General features: G+C 55.6%; 2 protein-coding genes across 4 annotated transcripts; one reads left to right on the top strand and one right to left on the bottom strand.

Annotated features, from left to right (window-relative positions):
* Window positions 1-70: 70 nt before the first annotated feature.
* SDF4 (stromal cell derived factor 4) lies at window positions 71-12,822 on the bottom strand. Of its 3 annotated transcripts, none has more exons than XM_061383116.1 (7): window positions 12,651-12,822; window positions 9,523-9,875; window positions 7,460-7,596; window positions 7,057-7,170; window positions 1,710-1,868; window positions 1,334-1,509; window positions 71-610 (listed from the first exon to the last, which is right to left on the bottom strand). In XM_061383116.1, the coding sequence occupies exons 2-7, from the start codon at window positions 9,825-9,827 to the stop codon at window positions 434-436; spliced, it is 1,068 nt and encodes a 355-aa protein (XP_061239100.1). In that variant the 5' UTR covers window positions 9,828-9,875; window positions 12,651-12,822; the 3' UTR covers window positions 71-433. The 3 variants fall into 3 exon arrangements, with proteins under 3 accessions (XP_061239100.1, XP_061239101.1, XP_061239102.1); XM_061383117.1 differs by lacking the exon at window positions 12,651-12,822 and adding an exon at window positions 11,840-11,971; XM_061383118.1 differs by lacking the exon at window positions 12,651-12,822 and adding an exon at window positions 10,085-10,223.
* A 29-nt stretch (window positions 12,823-12,851) lies between these two features.
* On the top strand, window positions 12,852-16,607 carry B3GALT6 (beta-1,3-galactosyltransferase 6). Its single transcript, XM_061383120.1, has one exon. It carries the CDS (start codon window positions 12,946-12,948, stop codon window positions 13,933-13,935), a length of 990 nt encoding a protein of 329 aa, XP_061239104.1. The 5' UTR covers window positions 12,852-12,945; the 3' UTR covers window positions 13,936-16,607.
* The last annotated feature ends 3,041 nt before the right edge of the window (window positions 16,608-19,648 follow it).

Here is a 19,648-nt window from a genome sequence, read left to right as displayed (position 1 = left end):
GAAGCTGCCTGGCCACAAACATCCCAAGTAATTGTCTACGTGGTTTTGTTTCCCATCAAAAAAATGAAGCTGAGAGAAAAAGGCAACTATATTTTGAAGTAAATTAATGTGATTCCTGTCACCAATATTCATGCTCCTCAGAGACTGAAGGCCATGGGCCGGCGGCTCTCACAGCCCCACCCAGCACCCCGCCCCACCCCGGCCACTGGCTGCCGGTTTCCAGCAAAGCTTCACCTTTCAGTTTTCGAGGGAACGGCAGGAACTTTGTCGTTTCCCACGGTGGGGGAGCCTGCCGCCCTGATGTGGTCAGTGCCTCCGGCAGCGGGGCTCTGAGTTCTCAGAAGTGAGATGCAGCGATTACACTGGAATCAGGGTGCGGGCAGCCCGCGGGGTGCTGCGGGGGCAGGAAGGGGGCGGGGGGCGCGGTGGTGGCTCAGAACTCCTCGTGCACGCTGCGGGCATAGTCCACCAGCTTGCTGCCTGTGAAGAACTCACTGTACTTGAGCACCTCCTCGGGCTCCAGGTAGTGATTCTGGTTCTCATCAGCGATAGCGATCATCTGCTTGGCCTCATTGAGGGCGCTGAATTCGTTCATGGGGTCCATGTAGTCCTGCAAGGGCAGCGGCTCAGCCCCGACGCACCCCAAACCCCTCCGGGCCAGGGGCATCTCTTCATGTTCAGGCCACACCCAGCCAAGTCCCCCCTGAGGACACCCTGCACTCATGGGGCACCTGCGCCTTGGCTACAGTAGGCAGAGCCTGGTCTGTAATACCCATTGGCTGGTAGGACGGAAGCTGCAGAGCAAGGAGGTGGGCCTGTTCTGGAAGGCGGGCACCAGGTTGGAAGTGGCTCAGGGCCAGGTAGCCTCCACCTGTGTGGGAACCTCCCTGCCCATATCAGGGTGTCCAGCCACAGAAAGGCAGGGGAAAGGGAAGCCCCGGAGCAGGGCACATGCACAACAACCGCCAGGACAGGAGTGCTGATGGGCAGGAGTTCCCAAACCAGACATCCTGCCAGCTATGAGCAGGGGTGAGGGGATTCTGGAATAAAATGCAATGACTCATCCAGCCACGGGAGGAAACAAGCCCATGCAGCACCTACACACGACACCAGCAAAGACACTGATGGGCAGGCAGTGGGTCCAGCCTGTGCACAGCCCTCCTGCTCCAGAGTCTGGCCAGACTCCCCATGGGGGACAGCACACCCGGGCCCAAGAAGGGAAGCCCATGACATCGGCTGCACAGCCCAGCTCAGAGGCTCCAGTTCCCCTGACCAGTGCCCAGCCACAGCCAGACCAACTCTGCCTCCCAGCACAGGATGGCCCTGCACACACCTCCAGCTCCGCCATGGTCACAATCCCATCGTGGTTGGCGTCAATCAGCTCCTCGAACTCTCTCTTCCTATCCCGCACCCAGCTGTCGTCAACATCTTGGCCCTGCTGGTTCTCCACGGTGCCCACGGGCAGAGAGATGAACTCAGACAGCGAGAGCTTCTTGTCACCATCCTGGTCTGTGGGACAGGAGGGCAGATGTCAGACTCCAGTGGGCACAGGACACCAAGGCCACTCGGGAGAAACTCAACGAATGGGGCTTTGCCACCAGGTTTTCAGTCTGTGTGGTCTCCCGCGTGACCGAGAACAGCGAGCACACAGTCCCCCAGGCCACCCAGTCTAGGACCGGCCCAGGCTGACCTCCGCGGCCAGGCCTCACCCAGGTCCCGGATGATCTCCTTGACCATGAACTGCAGCATGCCGCGGCTGTGCTCAGGGTGCAGGAACGACAGGAACTCGCTCTCCGTCAGCAGCAGGTCCGGGGGCGGATTGTCCGCCTGATACCAGCGGTCTTTGAGGTTCTCCAGGACTTCCTGTGCTGAGAGAGGTGTGTCCGTGAGGACCCAGGCACACAGGACCACTGCGGACATCTGGAAAGTTCTGAGATACACAGCCCAAGAGAAGGGGGCAGCTCAGGACACAGAGGTGCTAGGACAAGGACTTGGCCCTCAGACAGGAACTCAGCCCCCAGAGAACAGATGCCCAGGCCTCCAAGACGCAGACGCAAACTCTCAACTGAACAGGCCCCCCAACCCGGACATAGACCCCTTCAGACACAGACCCCCCCCCACCCCAACGCAGCCCCACCCCTACTCGCTCCTGGGCAATAGAAAAACTGCAGTGGGCCGCCAGCTCTGCAGGAACAAAGGCACAGCTTGATTCCCTTCCGTTTCCTCCTGTTCACTGGGCAGTGCTCTGAAGGAAAACCCAGTCTCCAGAGATGAGTCATGTGTCCCACAAGCGAACTCACTCCCCCTGCCATGAGAAGGCCCAATGCAGGGAGCGGGGACCTTGGGGGCCAGTGGTTGGCAATGATCTGCGTGTCCAGCGGGGGAGGGGGAAAAGCAAGCACAGCACACCCAAAGCCTGCAAACGAGACCTGATTTGGAAAGAAGGTCTTTGCCGACATAATTGGTGAAGGTCTTAAGGTGAGACCACTGGGATTCAGGTGGGCCCTCAGCTCAGGTGTCCTCGTGCAGGAGGAGACAGAGACTGGAGAGCAGTGGCCAGGAGCAGGGACCTGGCAGCACCGGCTGGAGGCCTGGAAGGAGCCCGTCTGGGTGCACTGGGACAGCAGCCTTGGGGACCCACAGGGGCTCACCACTCAGCCCTCCCCCGACGCACTCTAGGGCCTCCGGGCACCCCGACTCTGCTCTTCACTTCTGATCCCCAGATCTGCACACCCCCGCCTAGACACACGAGCACAGGGGAGTCAGCTGAGGGCTGTGCAGACAGAGACTCCACAACTTCTAGATCCAGGAAGGACACATCCCGACCCACACACACCTCAGGAAAGGGTGCTGAGGACAACCAGGCAGAGATGACTGGCAGCTGCCTGAGAAGCCAGCGCCAAATCTCCAATGCTAGCAGGAGGACCAGGCCCCCAGTCACCTCTAAAGGACACCTTTCAGGGGACTGTCTGAACCACAGGAAAACAATGGAAACACAAAATGGAGACATATAAAAATAGGAAAAAATAAGGTTTAAAAAAAACAGCAGAGCCAAAAATCCTGGGTGGCATCACCTGCACAGGAAGCGGGCATCTATTCCGCCCAGGAACAGGCTGAAACGCTCTCAACTTGTACTCTGTTAAGTTAAACGGGTGTCATCCGTATGAGCAGGAAAAAGTAAAGCTATAAGATACAAACCCCTGCCCACAACAAGCAGCCCTCATGGGCACACCTGCAAAGCCGGGCACCCCCTTCACACCTGTCAGGCAGCCATATGGGGTCATATGACTGCTGAAAAAAGGAAAGCAAGGTCTCTAAACCCCACATCAGCAGACGGAAAGATGAAAGGGAAAAAAAAGAAATAGAAACAGTAATGAGCTTATCTCATGTATTACAAAGACAGACTGGCTCACAAAATAAAGCTAAACTTCATGTAGCCCATGAAAAAATAAAATGCTTTGGAGAGACCAAGCCTCAAGGGCAGTTCACAGGTGAGTTCTCCAAAAGATGTGAGGAGGAAGCCACAGCAATCTCCACAACCTCTTCCAAGAGAGAGCAGAGGGAACACTGCTTGACTCACTCTATGAGGTCCTAACAACAAACGTAGAAAGCACACAACAAGAAAAGAAATCTACAGACCAGATTTCACATGAATACAAACGCAAAACACTCAACAAAATATTAGCAGATCAAACCCAACAATGCACACAAAGATTACAATCTAAGTCAGATTTATTCCAGGTAGGCAAGGTTGGTTCAACATCTGAAACTCAATTGATATTCACATCAACAGGCTAATGAAGAAAAATCACATGATCCTATCAATGCTGCTGCTGCTGCTGCTAAGCCGCTTCAGTCGTGTCTGACTCTGTGCGACCCCATAGACGGCAGCCCACCAGGCTCCCCCATCCCTGGGATTCTCCAGGCAAGAACACTGGAGTGGGTTGCCATTTCCTTCTCCAATGCATGAAAGTGAAAAGTGAAAGTGAAGTCGCTCAGTCGTATCCGACTCCTAGCAACCCCATGGACTGCAGCCCACCAGGCTCCTCCATCCATGGGATTTTCCAGGCAAGAGTACTGGAGTGGGGTGCCACTGCCTTCTCCAATCCTATCAATAGATGCCAGCAAATTTGGAAAACTCAGCAGTGCCCACAGGACTAGAAAAGGTCAATCCCAACAAAGGGCAATGCCAAAGAATGTTCAAACTACCGCACAATTACACTCATTTCACACGCTAGCAAGGTAATGCTCACAATCCTTCAGGCTAGGCTTCAACAGTATGTGAACCAAGAACTTCCAGGTGTACAAGCTAAATTTTAAAAAGGCAGAAGAACCAGAAATCAAATTGCCAACAGCCACTGGATCATAGAAAAAGCAAAAGAATTCCAGAGAAATATCTACTTCTGCTTCATTGACTACACCAAAGCCTTTGACTATGTGGATCACAATAGACTGGAAAATTCTTATAAAGATGGGAATACCAGACCACCTTACCTGACTGCTGAGAAACCTGTACACATATCAAGAAGCAACAGTTAGAACCAGACATGGACCAACAGACTGGTTCAAAATTGGGAAAGGAGTATGTCAAGGCTGTATATTGTCACCCTGCTTATTTAACTTCTATGCAAGATACATCATGAGAAATGCCAGGCTGGATGAATCACAAGCTGGAATCAAGATTGCCAAAAGAAATATCAACAACCTCCGATATGCAGATGATACCACTCTAAGGGCAGAAAGTAAAAAGGAACTGAAGAGCCCCTTGATGAGAGTGAAAGAGGAGAGTGAAAAAGATGGCTTAAAACTCAACATTCAAAAAACTAAGATCCTGGCATCCAGTCCCATCACTTCATGGCAAATAGCTGGGGAAACAGTGGAAACAGTGGCAGATTTTGTTTTTCCTGGACTCCAAAATCACTGTGGACAGTGACTGTAGCCACAAAATTAAAAGACACTTGCTCCTTGGAAGAAAAACTATGACAAACCTAGACAGCATATTAAAAAGCAGAAACATTACTTTCCCAACAAAGGTCCATGTAGTCAAAGCTATGGTTTTTCCAATAGTTGTGTATGGATGTGAGAGTTGGACCAAAAAGAAGGCTGAGCGCCGAAGAATTGATGCTTTTGAATTATGGTGTTGGAGAAGACTCTTGAGAGTCCCTTGGACAGCAAGCAGATCAAACCAGTCAATCCTAAAGGAAATCAACCCTGAAAATTCATTGGAAGGACTGATGCCAAAGCACCAATACTTTGGCCACTTGATGCAAAGAGCTGACACATTGGGAAAGACTCTGATGCTGGGAAAAACTGAGGGCAAGAGAAGGAGGGTGACAGAGGATGAGTTGGTTGGACGGCATCATGGACTCTATGGACATGAGTTTAAGTACGCTCCAGGAGACAGTGAAGCACAGGGAAGCCTGGTGTGCACCAATCTATGGGTCGCAAAGAGTCAGACACGACTTAGCAACTGAACAACAATGACAATGCAAAAAGCATATGACAAAATCCATTCATGAACACTCTCAGTAGACTAGGAACAGAGGGGACTCATCACCTTCATAAAGAACATCCACAAAAACTCTACAGCTAAGATCATACTAATAATTAATGGTGAGAAACTCAAAGCTTTCCCACTAACATCAGATTTAAGGCAAGGATGGTCCTTCTCACCACTGCTTTTCAACACTGTACTGGAAGTCCTGATGCATTAGGACAAGAAAAGGAATAAAAGGGACAATGAATGGCAAAGAGGAAATACACTACCTTTGTGCAACAATGTCACATCTGCCTATGAAGAAAACCTCAAAAAATAGACAAGAAACTCCTGGAACCACTGAGCAAGTACAGCAAGGCTGCAGGATGGAAGGCAGACAGAGAAGCCAGTCACTTTCCTACACATCAGCAAGAACAAGTGGAACTGGGAATTAGAAACTAAAGAGGAACTTCCCTGGTCCAGTGGCTACAACTCTGTGCTCCCAATGCAGGGGGCCTGGGATTGATCTCTGGAGGGGGAACCAGATCCCAGATGCTACAACAAAAGATCTTGCAAGTCACAGCAAAGATCAAAGATCCCCATGTGCTGCAACCAAGACCCGGCACAGCCAAGTAAGTATTTTAAAATAATAACAATAAACCTTAAAAAAAAAAAAAAAAGAGCAAGTGCAAACAGAAAGAAGGCATGGATCACACACTCAGTGGCAAAGAAGGGAGTCCAGTCCTAGAAACACCAACCCTGACGAAGAACAGTGGTGCCCACAGTGCGAATACAAATACAGAACACAGCAACAGTGGCCCTCATGAAGCAGAGGCCGGCAGGGCCACAGACACCTGCAGGAGGCCATGATACACTCAACCCCGACGGCCAGGTGGGTACAAGACAAACAGGGAACATCTCAGCAACACGCCAGAGAAAGTCCATCAAGAGAAGACAACACACTGGATGACAACGGCGGGGATGACGTGCCGAGGAAAGACCGAATAGGAGACCACAGGTGGCGCGCCACGCTCTGATAATGCCCATCGAGCTGAACCCGACACCTGGCTGCGAACAAACCCCCAGGGAGGGATGGGAGGGCAGCGCTGAACACAGCAACCGCTAAACATCCTAAGAATGCTTCAGTGCTGCTTCAGAACTCAGCTAACAGGCATCAAATTGTGTTATCAGTGAGACAGGTTTTTAGAGGAACTTCTCTGAAAAGCTAAGGGGAGAGTTACATCTGTCGCCACACTCAGTACCACAGTCGCCAGGCACCATGGGCAAGCACCCCCACAACCTCACCGACTCTCGGGGTCAGACCTCGTCCAGGGTTGAGGACTAGTCCTGGCCAAGACCTGCTTCCCAGTGCTCTGGTACCTCTGCCACCTCCTCCCCAGAGCTCAAGCCACTAGAGGCTGCCGTCTGTCCCTGCGCCTCCCCTGCACCATGCCTGAGGGTCCTGGAGGCTCTGCCTAAAGGCCCTGCAGGAACACGGGCTGTGGCCACGTCTCACCCACGCCCCACCCGGCACCTGCACTGTCTCGGCGCTATGCCAGCTGTGGGAGCCGAGCACTCACTCTCCTCATCGATGTTCAGGTCCCACTTATTCTTTATCTTTTCAGCAACTTCTCTTTCATTGTGGCCTTTGGTCGCCAAAAACTTCACCTTGTACTCATCCCAAGATACGTGGCCTGAAAGAGCAGACCAACCTGTTAGGAACTTTAACAAGGAACCTTTTTTAAAAAGAGAATTTTAGTTATTTTAAGCCATTGGTCAAAAATCCTTGTGTCACGGGCAGCTATAGAGGCAGAAGCAGCAAAGCACCAGCTTCAAGTTTCATCCCTGAGCCCAGCTGTGGGATCCTCATCTGCACAGCCAGTGGCCACCCCCCACCTCATCCTGGAGCCCCACCCCTGCCCATGAGCTGTCCTCTGCCAGCAGCCTCAGGCCCCTCAGGGTCAGGCCATGGGCTGCCCATACCGTCACCATCGGGGTCCACAGCTCGGAAGTGCGCCCTGCTCTCAGCAACAGCCTCCTGGAAGTGCTCAGCCGTCTTCTGCATGATCCACTTCTGCATCTCCTTGGCACTGATCCTCCTGTCGGTGTTCAAATCCACCCTGCGGGCCCACAGGCTGTGTCAGACGAGGCCTCCAGGACCCCGACAGACAGAAGGACGGCCAGAGGGGCTCCACAGATAGAATGAAACCACCACCAACAGTAACACACCCCACCCGACGGGCACACAGGAAAAGCTGAGTAGATTTGGGGGAATTAGGGAGCATGCTGGGCAGTGTGCCTGGCCCTACACCATCAGTCTTGGGACCACCTTGCTACAGGATGGGGAGACTTATCAACCCAGTTCTTCGGACCACACACTTGGGATGCAAGCCCGATGAGCCCCAGTAACAGGACTGGATTTCAGACACCAGAAAAAAGTCAAGTTGACACACAGATACAGCCAGGAAGACAAAGAAACAGCTGTAGATGCAGGTGTGTCAAGAGGTGTGCAGATGTGAGTGTGTACATGGCTAATGCACACCCATGGACGTGGGTCAGAACACACACATGTGTGAGTTGGTGCACACAAATGTACACACAGGTTAGCATGCACAGATATGTTATCAAGTCCATGGAGAGGACTACAAGCAATGATACCCCAGCAGCAATACCCACACCCATTTAGAGATGGTTCCTCATCTCTAAATCCCACTCTCCAAAGAAATAAACTAGCGCTCCTTGGAGAACTGCGGCAGGAACATTACATGAGGAAGTGAAGCTCTAGTGGCTGGCAGTGTGAGGAAGGGAGGAAGTGCTCAAAACAAGGAGCTGGGGGTTGATGACGTCCTGGTGGCCAAGGCTGGAATGGATGAGCAGCCAAGGCTGGAACCGGGAAGTAGCCAGACAAACAGCACGGAGCTGGGTCCCCTCCAGAGTGCAGACACACACCCACAAGTCCGTCCTCCTCATGGAATTCCAGACCACATGGTGGGTCTTCCCTGAGCTTAGCTCCCACCCCCAGCAGGGTAGGCTTCCTCTCCCTGAGTGGCTACCAAAGAGACCGCAGACTGCAACTCTCCTTGGCAGACACCACCTGAGCCAGGTGACCAGGCATACAGCCCCCAAGATGTCGTTCAAACGTCAGGTGCCCTGATGTGATGTGACAAGAGAGCCACCTCATTTCTGGGATCTTCTTTCCAAAAACCCACAACCCCTGTCCAACCAGGAGAAAACACAGCAGACAAACCCCAAATCAGGGACATGCAACAAACACTTGAGGAGTCCTCCTCATAGCTGTCAAGGCCACGAAAAGGTAGGATCCTGGATGGGATCCAGGGCAGAAGGAGGACCCTGGAGCAGCATGCGACCTGAAGCCTGGAGTATCGGGAACAGTAACGGAGTGCTATCGTGTTTTAGTTTCCACAAATGTGCCTCAGTTTGCAACTTTTCTGTAAATCTAAAACTGCTCCCAAAATAAAAACCTTGCTTAAGAAGTGCTGTGGCAACATTACTTCTGCTTGCTCAAAACTAGGTCCTGAGACTTCTTGTTTGCTCTGGTCTGGGCGGGGACAGGCGAGGAGACAGCAGTTGACATGTGCCAAAAACACGGGGCCCCACATGGGAGACATGGGTGTGTGGGGAGTCTGAGCAAGAAGGTAAATGCAGGCTAGACACCCCCCACCCCACAACAACCCCGCCAGACACAGGATGTATAACAAAAATGTACAGTGTGGACGGACGGGGCTAGAGCACATCTGGTCAGCCCCAGGACACCCAGTCCCTTAGAGGCCAGTTTCTGCATTTCCCCACAACCTGGGGGGTTTCCCATGACCTGAACCCCACTTCCACCCCTGGGTGGGCACAGTGCACAGCTCAGGGCTGCACATCCATGGTTCAAATGCTGCCAACTTCCCAAGAGCACGTGTTAGGGCTGCACCTCCACAACACAGCACCAAGTGGGGACTTGGTGCAAAACTAGGGGGGGGCCAACAGAGGGGCTGAGGCCAGCCACTCCCATGCTCCCCGCAGCTCCCGCTGACACCTACTTGGAGAAGATGACCATCAGCTTCCTCCGGCTCTTTCGAGGCTCTGCGTCCTCCTCAAAGTCATCCATGTCCTTGCCCAGGAAGACCTCCTGGTGGAAATCTTTGTTGAGGTGCCCATCCATCTCCAGCTTCACCCCATTCAGGTGGTCCGGGGGCAGGATCTCATTTTCCTCCCTATTGCCTGCTCTCTCTCGAGCAGACGAGTGGTTGGCAGGCCGGGCGGACGCATTCATCAGAAGGACAACACCCAGGAGCCAGAGGCAGCAAGGAGCCAGGCCACAGAGGGGAGCTTGCCTGGAGGCCATGGCCGCCGGGGTCTGTGCTGCGGGACAGGCTGCAAGCGTGGCCAGGAGCTGCGGAGAGAGAGGGGGTAGGTAAGGAAGCGGGGAGGTGGTGACCACAGCCACCCACCACCTCAGGCACTGCAGGAGGCTCTGCGGCTCGTCCAGCACAGCTGCCCACGGAGAAGAGCCTGAGGCGGCCGGGCCCCGACTAGCCCTTCAAGGTTTACAGGAGGATCCAGAGCCCGTACCAGCAAATGCTTGGCTAAAGAGGTGCTTACTTGGTAACACGAAATACAAGTCCTCAGTTTCCAGGGCCCGTGCTGGACGTCCTGTTTTCCCTTTTCTTCAGTTCCTACTCCCTTCCCGAGGTACACCCTGCATCACTAGCCCTGTCCTCCCTCAGGCCCACAGCCCAGTGCCTAGCACAGTCAGTCTCAACTTGCTGGCAAAGAAGCTGACCCCAGAGTCACAACTCACACTCCAGATGCCAGCTCAGCACTCAAGCCCCGGGACCAGAACTAAGGCACCAGAGCTCCTCAGCCTCAGGCTCCTGCCCCAAGGCTCTGTGACACCTGGGGCCAGCAGAATCCAAACCACCAGGCAGGGAGCCACCCCTCCCACTCGCCATCTCCGTGTACACACACGTTCATATACACATGCGCACACATATACATACATACCTACACACATACACCCACATGTGCTCACACGCACACATAATACACACACGTCCTTGCTCCAGGGTCCCTCCCACCGCAGGACTCCGTGCCCCTCGACGTGTTCCTCTTGGAGCCTGTCCACCAGGCAAACACCTTCTGGCTCTTCCAGGTGCCTCAGAGGCCCCCTCCAGCAGGCTTGCAAGGGAGCAGCAGAGGGAAGCTCCCCAAGCCAGAGTGCCGCTGGCAGCCAAGTTGAGGCACAAAGGGTTCCTGAACCACAGTGCCCATCACCAGATCAAGGAGACCCCTGTGCTGGCCTCAGCATGACGGAGGCCAGGGCCACGGGCTCTCCCTGGCCGGCAGACACTTGTTTCTCTGATGCCTCTTTTCTGTCCTATGTGCTCCTGGCTAACAGCTCCCCTGGCAGGGGGACACCTCTGCACGTCACCCTGACGAGGGCAGAATAAAGAGACAAAGCAGGTAATTAAATAGTTAATCCCACTAAGGTATCATAAGTAAACGAAAAAGTATGGGAGACCCCTGTAAGTTAATGATTACTCAAGAGAACAGGTCTGCCTAACCACAAAACCAAGCAGTCTTGCTCAGCAACAAAACCGTGCAACAGAAGCACAAGACAAGCCCCAAAGCAATAAAACAATGGTGGAATAAGACCCACATCCTGCCTGGCAAGGTCAAGAAGTTAATGATTCCTAGGACAAGCTCCTCTGTGCTCACTATAAACAAAAATATAAGAGAAAGGTCACATTATACTGAAACTTGAGATGATTTACCATACTTAAGTTACCCCCTTTTTACTCAGTCCCACTGCACCAGGACAGCTCCAGTTTGACCATGCAGGTTCAGGGCAGCGTGACCACAGGGGACAGGGCAGCTTAACCACGCAGGGATAGGACAGTTTGACCAGCTAGGAACAAGAAGGTCCCTGCCCAACATGGAGGAGGAGCTGATGATGAAGGAGTGGCGTCTACTCAAGAATGAGGAAAAAGATGGTCTTCTCTCCCTCCCCACTGTCCTTTGGCTATAAAAATGTAGTAGCTTAATTCTCGGGGCAGAGTCCCCTTGCCTACCTGCTTGTATCTCTCATAAACGTCTTACACTATAAACTCTTTCCTCACCTGTCACCCTGGGGATCACTGAATTCTTTCTGCCCCAGAAAGAACCTCCACTTACTAAAGACATGTCTGTTGGTTTCATGTTCTCTGGGCCCAGGTGCTACCTGGACCCCTGGACAAGATCCTGCTCTCCTGGCTCAGCTGGCTCATTCCTTGGAGGGGAAACTGTCTCACGGACGGGCAGCCTTATGTCCCTCTTTCCATGTTTGAGAGGACCTGAACCCTCCTCACCAGAACCCACCAGCTGTGCACTCTGTGCTGCCACTGTGCCCTCAACCGTGTCTTCTGGAATTGCAGTTTGTCCCCCTCTGAGAGCACTGTCCACGCAGCAGGCCTTTCCACTCCTCCACCATCTGTACGTTTCCGGAATTCCTGAGCAAACCAAGACAACTTCCTGCTGACCTAAACACCGCCCTCGTGACTCAGAGCCATAAACACACAGGTGTCCTGTCCAAACAGACTGGACTTCACTTCTGGAAAGAACGTCAATCCCAGACTCTGCTTTATCTTGATGGTCGTACACGGGGTGTTATTTACTTGATATTTTGCATTTACAAAGCGTAAATGACCAGGTAGGTATCAGGAGATTCCGTAGACGTCCTCCTCTTGGTTCACAACACCTTGTTTTGCACCTTGTTGAGCACAGGAGTCAGTCGCTCACTTCTCTCCCGCCCCAGGTGAAGGGATTTCAGAGCAGGGGCTGCCCTACAGACTGGGGGACCCACCCTGGGCTCCTGAACACCCCTGGGGCCCACTCTGTTTAACAGCTAAGACCATTGTCGTTAAAACGCAAACGATTTTTTTTAATAGATCCGTCCCAGGCTTCAGGAGTCGCACACGGTGTTGGCAACGACTGGCCCAGGCCGAGCCGGGTGTCCCAGGCTTCAGGCGGATAGGATGCTCCCTACCCCCAGCACGGCGGGGCCGCGACCCCTGACCCCGCTCCACCGACCCCCGACCCAGGCATCCGAGGGGCCCAGTCGGCCTGCGCGTCCCCTTCCCGCCGCCGCGGGGCCGGGCGGGGGCTGTCATGCCCTGCGGCCCTCACTCACCGGCCTCCCTCCCCTCACCCAGGATCCGCGAGCGCGGCCTGAGCGCCCGCTACGCCTCCAACGGGCCTCCGCTTAGGCCGCAGCCATCTTTCTTCCGGGAAGAGGCGGGTCGGGTGGGGGGCGGAGCGAGCGGCGCGACCTCCCCACGCCGACGCCCGCGCAGCCATCTTTTCCCTGGGCGGAAGCGGCCTCACAGCTTTCCGGGGCGGCCAATGAAAACAGCGCGGGGATCCACGTAGCCCGGCGGCGCGGCGCGGCCCCACGCGCGGCCTCGGTCCGCGACGCTCCCCGAGCAATGAAGCTGCTGCGGCGCGCGTGGCGGCACCGGACGGCGCTGGGCCTGGGCGGCCTGGCAATGGGCGGTGTCGCGCTGCTCTACCTGGCGCGCTGCGCCGCGCCTCCCGACTCCGCGCTCTCCGGCCCCGCCGCACCGGCGCCCGTCGGCCCGGCGCGCGCCGCCGCCTTCCTGGCCGTACTGGTGGCCAGCGCGCCGCGGGCGGCCGAGCGGCGCAGCGTGGTCCGCAGCACGTGGCTGGCAGCGCGGCGCGGCGGCCCCGGGGACGTGTGGGCGCGCTTCGCCGTGGGCACCAGCGGGCTGGGCGACGAGGAACGGCGTGCCCTGGAGCGGGAGCAGGCTCAGCACGGCGACCTACTGCTGCTGCCTGGGCTGCGTGATGCGTACGAGAACCTCACGGCCAAGGTGCTGGCCATGCTGGCCTGGCTAGACGAGCACGTGGCCTTCGAGTTCGTGCTCAAGGCGGACGATGACTCGTTCGCGCGCCTGGACGCGGTACTGGCCGAACTGCGCGCTCGCGACCCTGCCCGCCGCCGCCGCCTCTACTGGGGCTTCTTCTCGGGCCGTGGCCGTGTCCGGCCCGGGGGCCGCTGGCGTGAGGCCGCCTGGCAGCTGTGCGACTACTACCTACCCTACGCGCTTGGCGGCGGCTACGTTCTGTCTGCCGACCTGGTGCGCTACCTGCGCCTCAGCCGCGAGTACCTGCGTGCCTGGCACAGCGAAGACGTGTCGTTGGGCGCCTGGCTGGCGCCAGTGGACGTGCAGCGAGAGCACGACCCGCGCTTTGACACCGAGTACAAGTCCCGTGGCTGCAACAACCAGTACCTGGTGACGCACAAGCAGAGCCTGGAGGACATGCTGGAGAAACACCGGACGCTGACGCACGAGGGCCGCCTGTGCAAGCGCGAGGTGCAGCTGCGCCTGTCCTACGTCTATGACTGGTCGGCGCCGCCCTCACAGTGCTGTCAGAGGAAAGAGGGCATCCCCTGACGGCCGAGTCGGCCCGCGCACCCACAGGATGCCAGGGTCTCAACCGCGCTAGGCGGTGTTGCAAGGCCTTCCGTCGGCCTTCCACTGGCAAAGCTGGCAGCTTCTGCATGGTCCTTAGCATGAGGCTGGCCCTCGAGAGGACCCGGTTTACCTGGTGACAACGGGGTTCCGAGCAGGTGCCTCGCCGCGGTGGATGACTCCTAAGCCCAGGAACCAGTCCATGCCCACCCGAGAGCATCTTGTTCTAGGTCTGGAACCAGCATCGTGTCCAAGCAGAAATGTCCTGTTTCTCGATTCAAGTATTTGATCAGACGAGGGCATCCTCAGCAGGCAGCCCCAAGGGGCCTATTCACTTACCTTCCTCTCCCAGGCTGGGGCCAAGGAGCCAGAGGGTGGACCTGGCAGAACTTGCAGGACCTGACTCCGAAGAAAAATTCCCAAACCCGTTGGGGCAGTGGACAGTGTTATGTCCTGAAGCCACTGTACTGACCGTCCACCTGCACCAAGGGCCAAGACCGCATAAACTGGGCCCTGGCACTTGGAGACCCAAGGTGTGATGCAACCCAACAGTTTTTACCGAAGTTACTTCACCTTGTGCAGTTAGGTCATCGCTTGCATCTCCTGCTGGTATCGTCTGTCACGTATCATCTAGTATTTAAGTCAGTTGCGTGTGAATCAGCTTGCATGGTATTTTGGTCTGTGTCTGGAGTGAATTCGTGGTACGTGTAATGCAGAGCTTGCCTGTGATTTATTTATAAATTTTGTAACTTTTGAATAGTTTTAAGTTGGGAGTGTATGGGTGTCTGTATGTTTTAAGTTATTTAAGAGAAGACTTTTCTATCAGAACTTGGAATTTATGGATTAATCTATTTTTCCAGCTTGAGTTGTAGACCCATTGCTGCTCGAGTGTTGAAACATGGAAGAATTCGAAGTATCTATCTCTCTTCCGTTTTCATGGAAGGCGACCCTACTGCCTCTCTCTAAAAACACTTCTCTTTCAGTCTTCCTCATGACTGCACAGGGCAGGTGTTTCTGGAAGTACTGACAAGGTTTCCCAAAGTCAGTCTTGACACAGCCCTGCTGGGGTACATCCCCTTGGGGGCAGCAGGTGTTCACAGCACCTTTGCACATACCCGAAGGTGGTTTTGCAGTTGCTCAGTTGTATCTGACTTTGCGACCCCGTGGACTGCTGCACGCCAGGCTTCCATGTCCATCACCAACTCCCAAAGCTTGCTCAAACCCATGTCCATCATCAAGTCGGTGATGCCATCCAACCATCTCATCCTCTGTCATCCCCTTCTCCCGCCTTCAATCTTTCCCAGCATCAGGGTCTTTTCCAATGAGTCAGCACTGTTCCTCCTTAAATATGGAGAGAGCTCTATAGTCATGGCCAAAGTCAAATAAAGTGGCGATGGAGGCCCCTCCCCAGCTGGCTGGATTCTGCATTTTCTGTCTGTTAACCAGACCCTGCTGCCCCCTGCCTGCAACTTACTCTGGGGCACTGGGAACTGGACGGAGGGCACACGCCTCTGACCCGCCCCTTGGCTGCGATTCTCAGGCTGTGGATTTTAAGAACGGGTGTCTTGGCCCAGGCAGCTCACACAGTGTGGGTGGCTGTCTCATGGCTCTGAAGGCTGGGATTCTGCAATCGGGTGCCAGCATGGTCAGGTTCTGGTGATGCTTTCTTGCTGCTCTGCCGATGGCCACTTTGCCACCTCACTATGGCAGAGGAGCCAGGATGAGCTCTCTACTGTCACCCTATTGCGGGGCCCTGCCTCACCCTGAGCCAGGGGGTTGGGGCCTGCATCTGGTCTGGGGCACAGTCAGCCTTTAGCAGCAGGTTTGGTTATTCTCGTCTAAAGGTAGAAGAGTATCCAGAACTCAGGGTCTCAGGCCAGAAGGAAGGGTGGTCTGGCGGTTGGTGACCTGAATGCACTTCTCCTGCCTTCACAGGGGCCCCACTCGCCGACCCGGCTCTGGTTACAAGGTGTGGGCTTTCCTCCAGAACTGACCATGTGGCTAGACAAGGATTCAGGAGAGGATCCAGGTTTTGGGGACACCAGGGGGAGCAAGATGAGGCCCTGCCCCCTGCTAGGTGGGCGCTGGGGGATGCTGACCACAGCAGGACACCGTTCCTACTCACTGTCTCGGATGATGGTCCTGGGATGTCTTGTCTCAACCTCAGCATCATCAGAGGAGTTGGGGGACACACATGTCTGTTTCTCAGGACAGGAGAACTCATGGAAGCCACATGGTCAGCTCAGAGCCGCTGGACTCAGATCCCTGCCCGGCACCAATGTCTAAGTGCATGCATGCTCAGTTGTATCCAACTCTCTGCGACACCATGGACCAGCCCACCAGGCTCCTTTGTCCATTGGATTCTCCAGGCAAGAATACTGGAGTGAGTAGCCATTTCTTCCTCCAGAGGATCTTCCCAACCCAGGGATCAAACATGTGTCTCCCGAATTTCCTGCATTGCAGGCAGTCTTTGCCACTTGAACAAGACTGCTTGGTAAAAAATCTACAACTCCAGGCACCTGTCTTGGAGGCAGGGCACTTGTGAGCTTTAGTGTGTAGTTGAACCCGGTGAAAGTGCCAGTATGTAGCCAGTTGTTGACCTTCAAAAGTACAACTTTTGTATTCATCCTGGAACATTAAATTTCAGAACACAGCGTGGGCTGATGGTGATCCTCCACACTGTGGCTGATGAGATGTCAGCACATTGGAGCTGAAGGCCAGGACCCCTTCCTGGAGCCCATGGACAGGCTACATGTGAACATCACAGAGCCCAGCCTGTCACAGACCTGGAGGAGTCTCCAGGCCTCTGCCTCTCTGCTCCTGTCCACTGTCTGATCTGCAGATTCTCCCGGCCAGAGGAGCCAAGCCCTCATCCTCTGTAGCCCCTGGCTCTGTCCCCTGCCTGTGGACTGACCACAATGCCCCTCCCAGACAGCCCTCCTGGTCTGCACCTCCTGCCTGCTGAGGCACTTGCCATGATGTCCATGCTGTCTAGGCGTGTGTGCCCTGTGGACCTGGGGCCAGGCCAGGTTCAGAAGGCAGCAGACCTTCAGGGAGTGGGAAGTCAGACCACCGAACTGGTTTCTACAGGGGAATTTAGGATACAGGACACCTCAAGTGGTGCACAGCACACAGAGCCAAAACTCAAAGCCTAATTTAAAAATATACACAATATCATTAATTAATGAAATAGAGAAACATGGGCCCTGAGAGCCTGGAGGAGGCCATGTGCCCCAGGACAGTCCAGGTACAGGGGGTAGTCCTGGGGCACTGAACTGCTGGGTCACCACACAGCTATGACTGGAGGCCCCCATCCACCTCACCCCTCTAGACGCCCCCAAAGCCTGAATTCACCTGATGTGACTGAGCAAGACTAGGGATGTAGTGGGCCAGGGGTTCACCCAGGACACAGCTGCCAGGAGAGACCCTAGGACAGAAAGGGGGTGAGGCTCCCCTCAAGTGAGGCTGGAGGTGTGCCCACCCTCCGCACTGGCCTTCCCAGCTTCCAGGCCCTGCAGTACAGGCCCATGTGCAGCTTGGAGCTGGAGGAGCTGGCCGCCCAGCTGCCCTCTTGTCCCTGTGAGCTTGGCCGGCCCCTGACTCATCCCGGTGTTGCTGGATATACCCAGTAGCCAGTCAGCTCTGGCCTTGGGAACGTCCCTCAGTCTCGTGTGCACATGATGAAAATGGATTCAAAGATCCCTGGTGTTTCAAGAGCTGCAACCCTGGAAGTCTGTGTCCCCTTGCTGGAAGCCTGGGAGGGAGATGTGGGCAGGGGGCAATGCAGCCAACCCCAAGATGCTGACATTGTCGTGTGGGGTGGGGGTCCTCCCCCAACTTCACCACCTCCAACCAGCCACTGAGCTGCAGGGCTGTTGGGGACCTGTCCAGAATGTAGGACCAGCCCAGCCAGCACTTGGAGTAGAAGCCAGCACTGGGACTTCCCTGGTGGTCCAGTGTTTAAGACTGCACTTCCACTGCAGAGGGCACGGGTTCCATCACCAGTAGGGAAACTAAGATGCTGCATGCTGTGCTGTGCACCCAGCAAGTGGAAAAAAAATTTTGTAATAGGAGAAGACAACAGGGCACCTGAGGACCCACGGCCGCTGCCCTGCAGCCTGAGCTGGCACATCATGGGCTGTGCCTGGCCCTGCTGCCTGTCCCTCGGCAACCCCACACTCAGGCCTCTTTCCTGGGCTCCTGGCTGCAGCCTCCTCCGCCTTCCACACCAGGCTCACTCCTGCCCCAAGCCCCCACCAGCCCTGGTTCACTTGAATGTCACTTCCTTATCCTCGGTTGGGGGTGGGGGGTGCTGTCGAGATCACTCACAACTGCTCCCACTGGTCTCAAGCCTTCCCTGGCCATCCTAGGAGTGAGCTGTCCCAGGAAGTGAGCCATCCTGGGAACCAGGAGCTCTTCACCTGCTGCATGCTGGGCCCTACTGTTCAAAAGACACCAGCAGAGAGGCAGAGCTGGTGCTGCTGGGCATGCTGGGTCTTTGGGAGGGGCCTGGGTGGCTACCCTGGCCCCCACAGTGGTCTTCCTAGGATGTGTCCCGCCCCCTCAGACCTTCTCCACCTGTCAGCTTCAGTGTGTGGTGGGCGGCAGGGGGTTGGGGTGGAGGGGACGATCCCACGCTTGGCTGCGCTGCATCCACAGAAGATGGGTTCAAGTCCCAGCCCAAGGACCTGGGAGTGGCCTGAGTGGGAAGTAGGGTCTTTGCAAGTGTAACCAAGGTGAGTACGGCAGGGAACCTACTGCAGAATAACTGTGTCCTCATAGGAAGAGGAAGCAGAGGCTCCGGGAGGAGAAGGCAGAGTCCAGGGAGGCTGCCAGGAGCTCCACCCTCAGTCGCAGAGTCTGCTGAGCCCTGGATTTCATCCGCACACTCCAGGGCAGACACCTGAGACCGCTCAGCTGCTGGCTGGGCCCAATCTCACCACCTCCCAGGGCTCAGCACAGACCCAGCCGTCTGGGGGCAGGCTTCCAACGTCCAGGCTCCAGGGTGGGAGCACGTGGCCTATGGCAACCGCCGGCGTCCCCATGGACTGTGCCTCTTCTGCCTGATCCCACATTCCCTGCATCCCTTGGTCCCCTGCCCACTATCTACAGGTCTCACAGGGGCGGCCAACCCTTGTCTCAGGCCCCCCGCCCCAAGCACACATTCACATCACGAGACCACCTACTCTTGCCCATCCAGGGCCCAGGGAGCCCACAGCAGCTGCTGCAGACAGGCCTAAAGCACAGCAGGTGCCCAGTCCCCCACGGGGCCTCCAACATCAGAGAACCCAGAGTCAAGATCACATCCAGTTGCTGCTTGATGCTTGCACTCTGGTCCAGGGGCGTGACGAGGGGTGTGGGCTGGTTTCCCTCCCTAGAAACACACTCTGGGCTGAGCCGACATCTCTCTCCCACTCTGAGTCCAAGAAGCAGGTGAAAAGCCGCCATCCACCCAGCCTCCTAGGCCTGCGTCTCCCCTGGGGGTCACTCTCCCAACAGCCCTGGGAGCTGGAAGACCACTCACCTATCACCTGGCCTCTGCGGGCACCCACCAAGGCCAGCCTGGGCCCCCTAGGCTGCACCCTCTGTTCTGCTCCCACAGAAAGTGTGCATCAACCCCCCTCCACGCACTCCCAGCTCTCCCTGTCCCCTCCCCCCACTGGCCCCCAGCACCCTCCTCCATTTGTGGATGGCA

Source organism: Bos javanicus, chromosome 16 (genome assembly GCF_032452875.1).
Source record: "Bos javanicus breed banteng chromosome 16, ARS-OSU_banteng_1.0, whole genome shotgun sequence".
Lineage (NCBI taxonomy): Eukaryota > Metazoa > Chordata > Mammalia > Artiodactyla > Bovidae > Bos > Bos javanicus.
The sequence above is the reverse complement of the archived record's forward strand: the minus strand, read 5'-3'. Positions and strand labels throughout refer to the sequence as shown.

Excerpts from the sequence above, each read along its gene's own strand:
- SDF4 (XM_061383116.1), bottom strand. The coding sequence starts at position 9,827 with ATGGCCTCCAGGCAAGCTCCCCTCTGTGGCCTGGCTCCTTGCTGCCTC. Across the intron at positions 7,171-7,459 it reads TGTGGACCCCGATGGTGACG|GCCACGTATCTTGGGATGAG; the intron begins GTATGGGCAGCC and ends CTGCTCTTTCAG. Across the intron at positions 1,869-7,056 it reads CCTGAACATCGATGAGGAGA|CACAGGAAGTCCTGGAGAAC; the intron begins GTGAGTGCTCGG and ends CACCTCTCTCAG.
- B3GALT6 (XM_061383120.1), top strand. The coding sequence starts at position 12,946 with ATGAAGCTGCTGCGGCGCGCGTGGCGGCACCGGACGGCGCTGGGCCTG.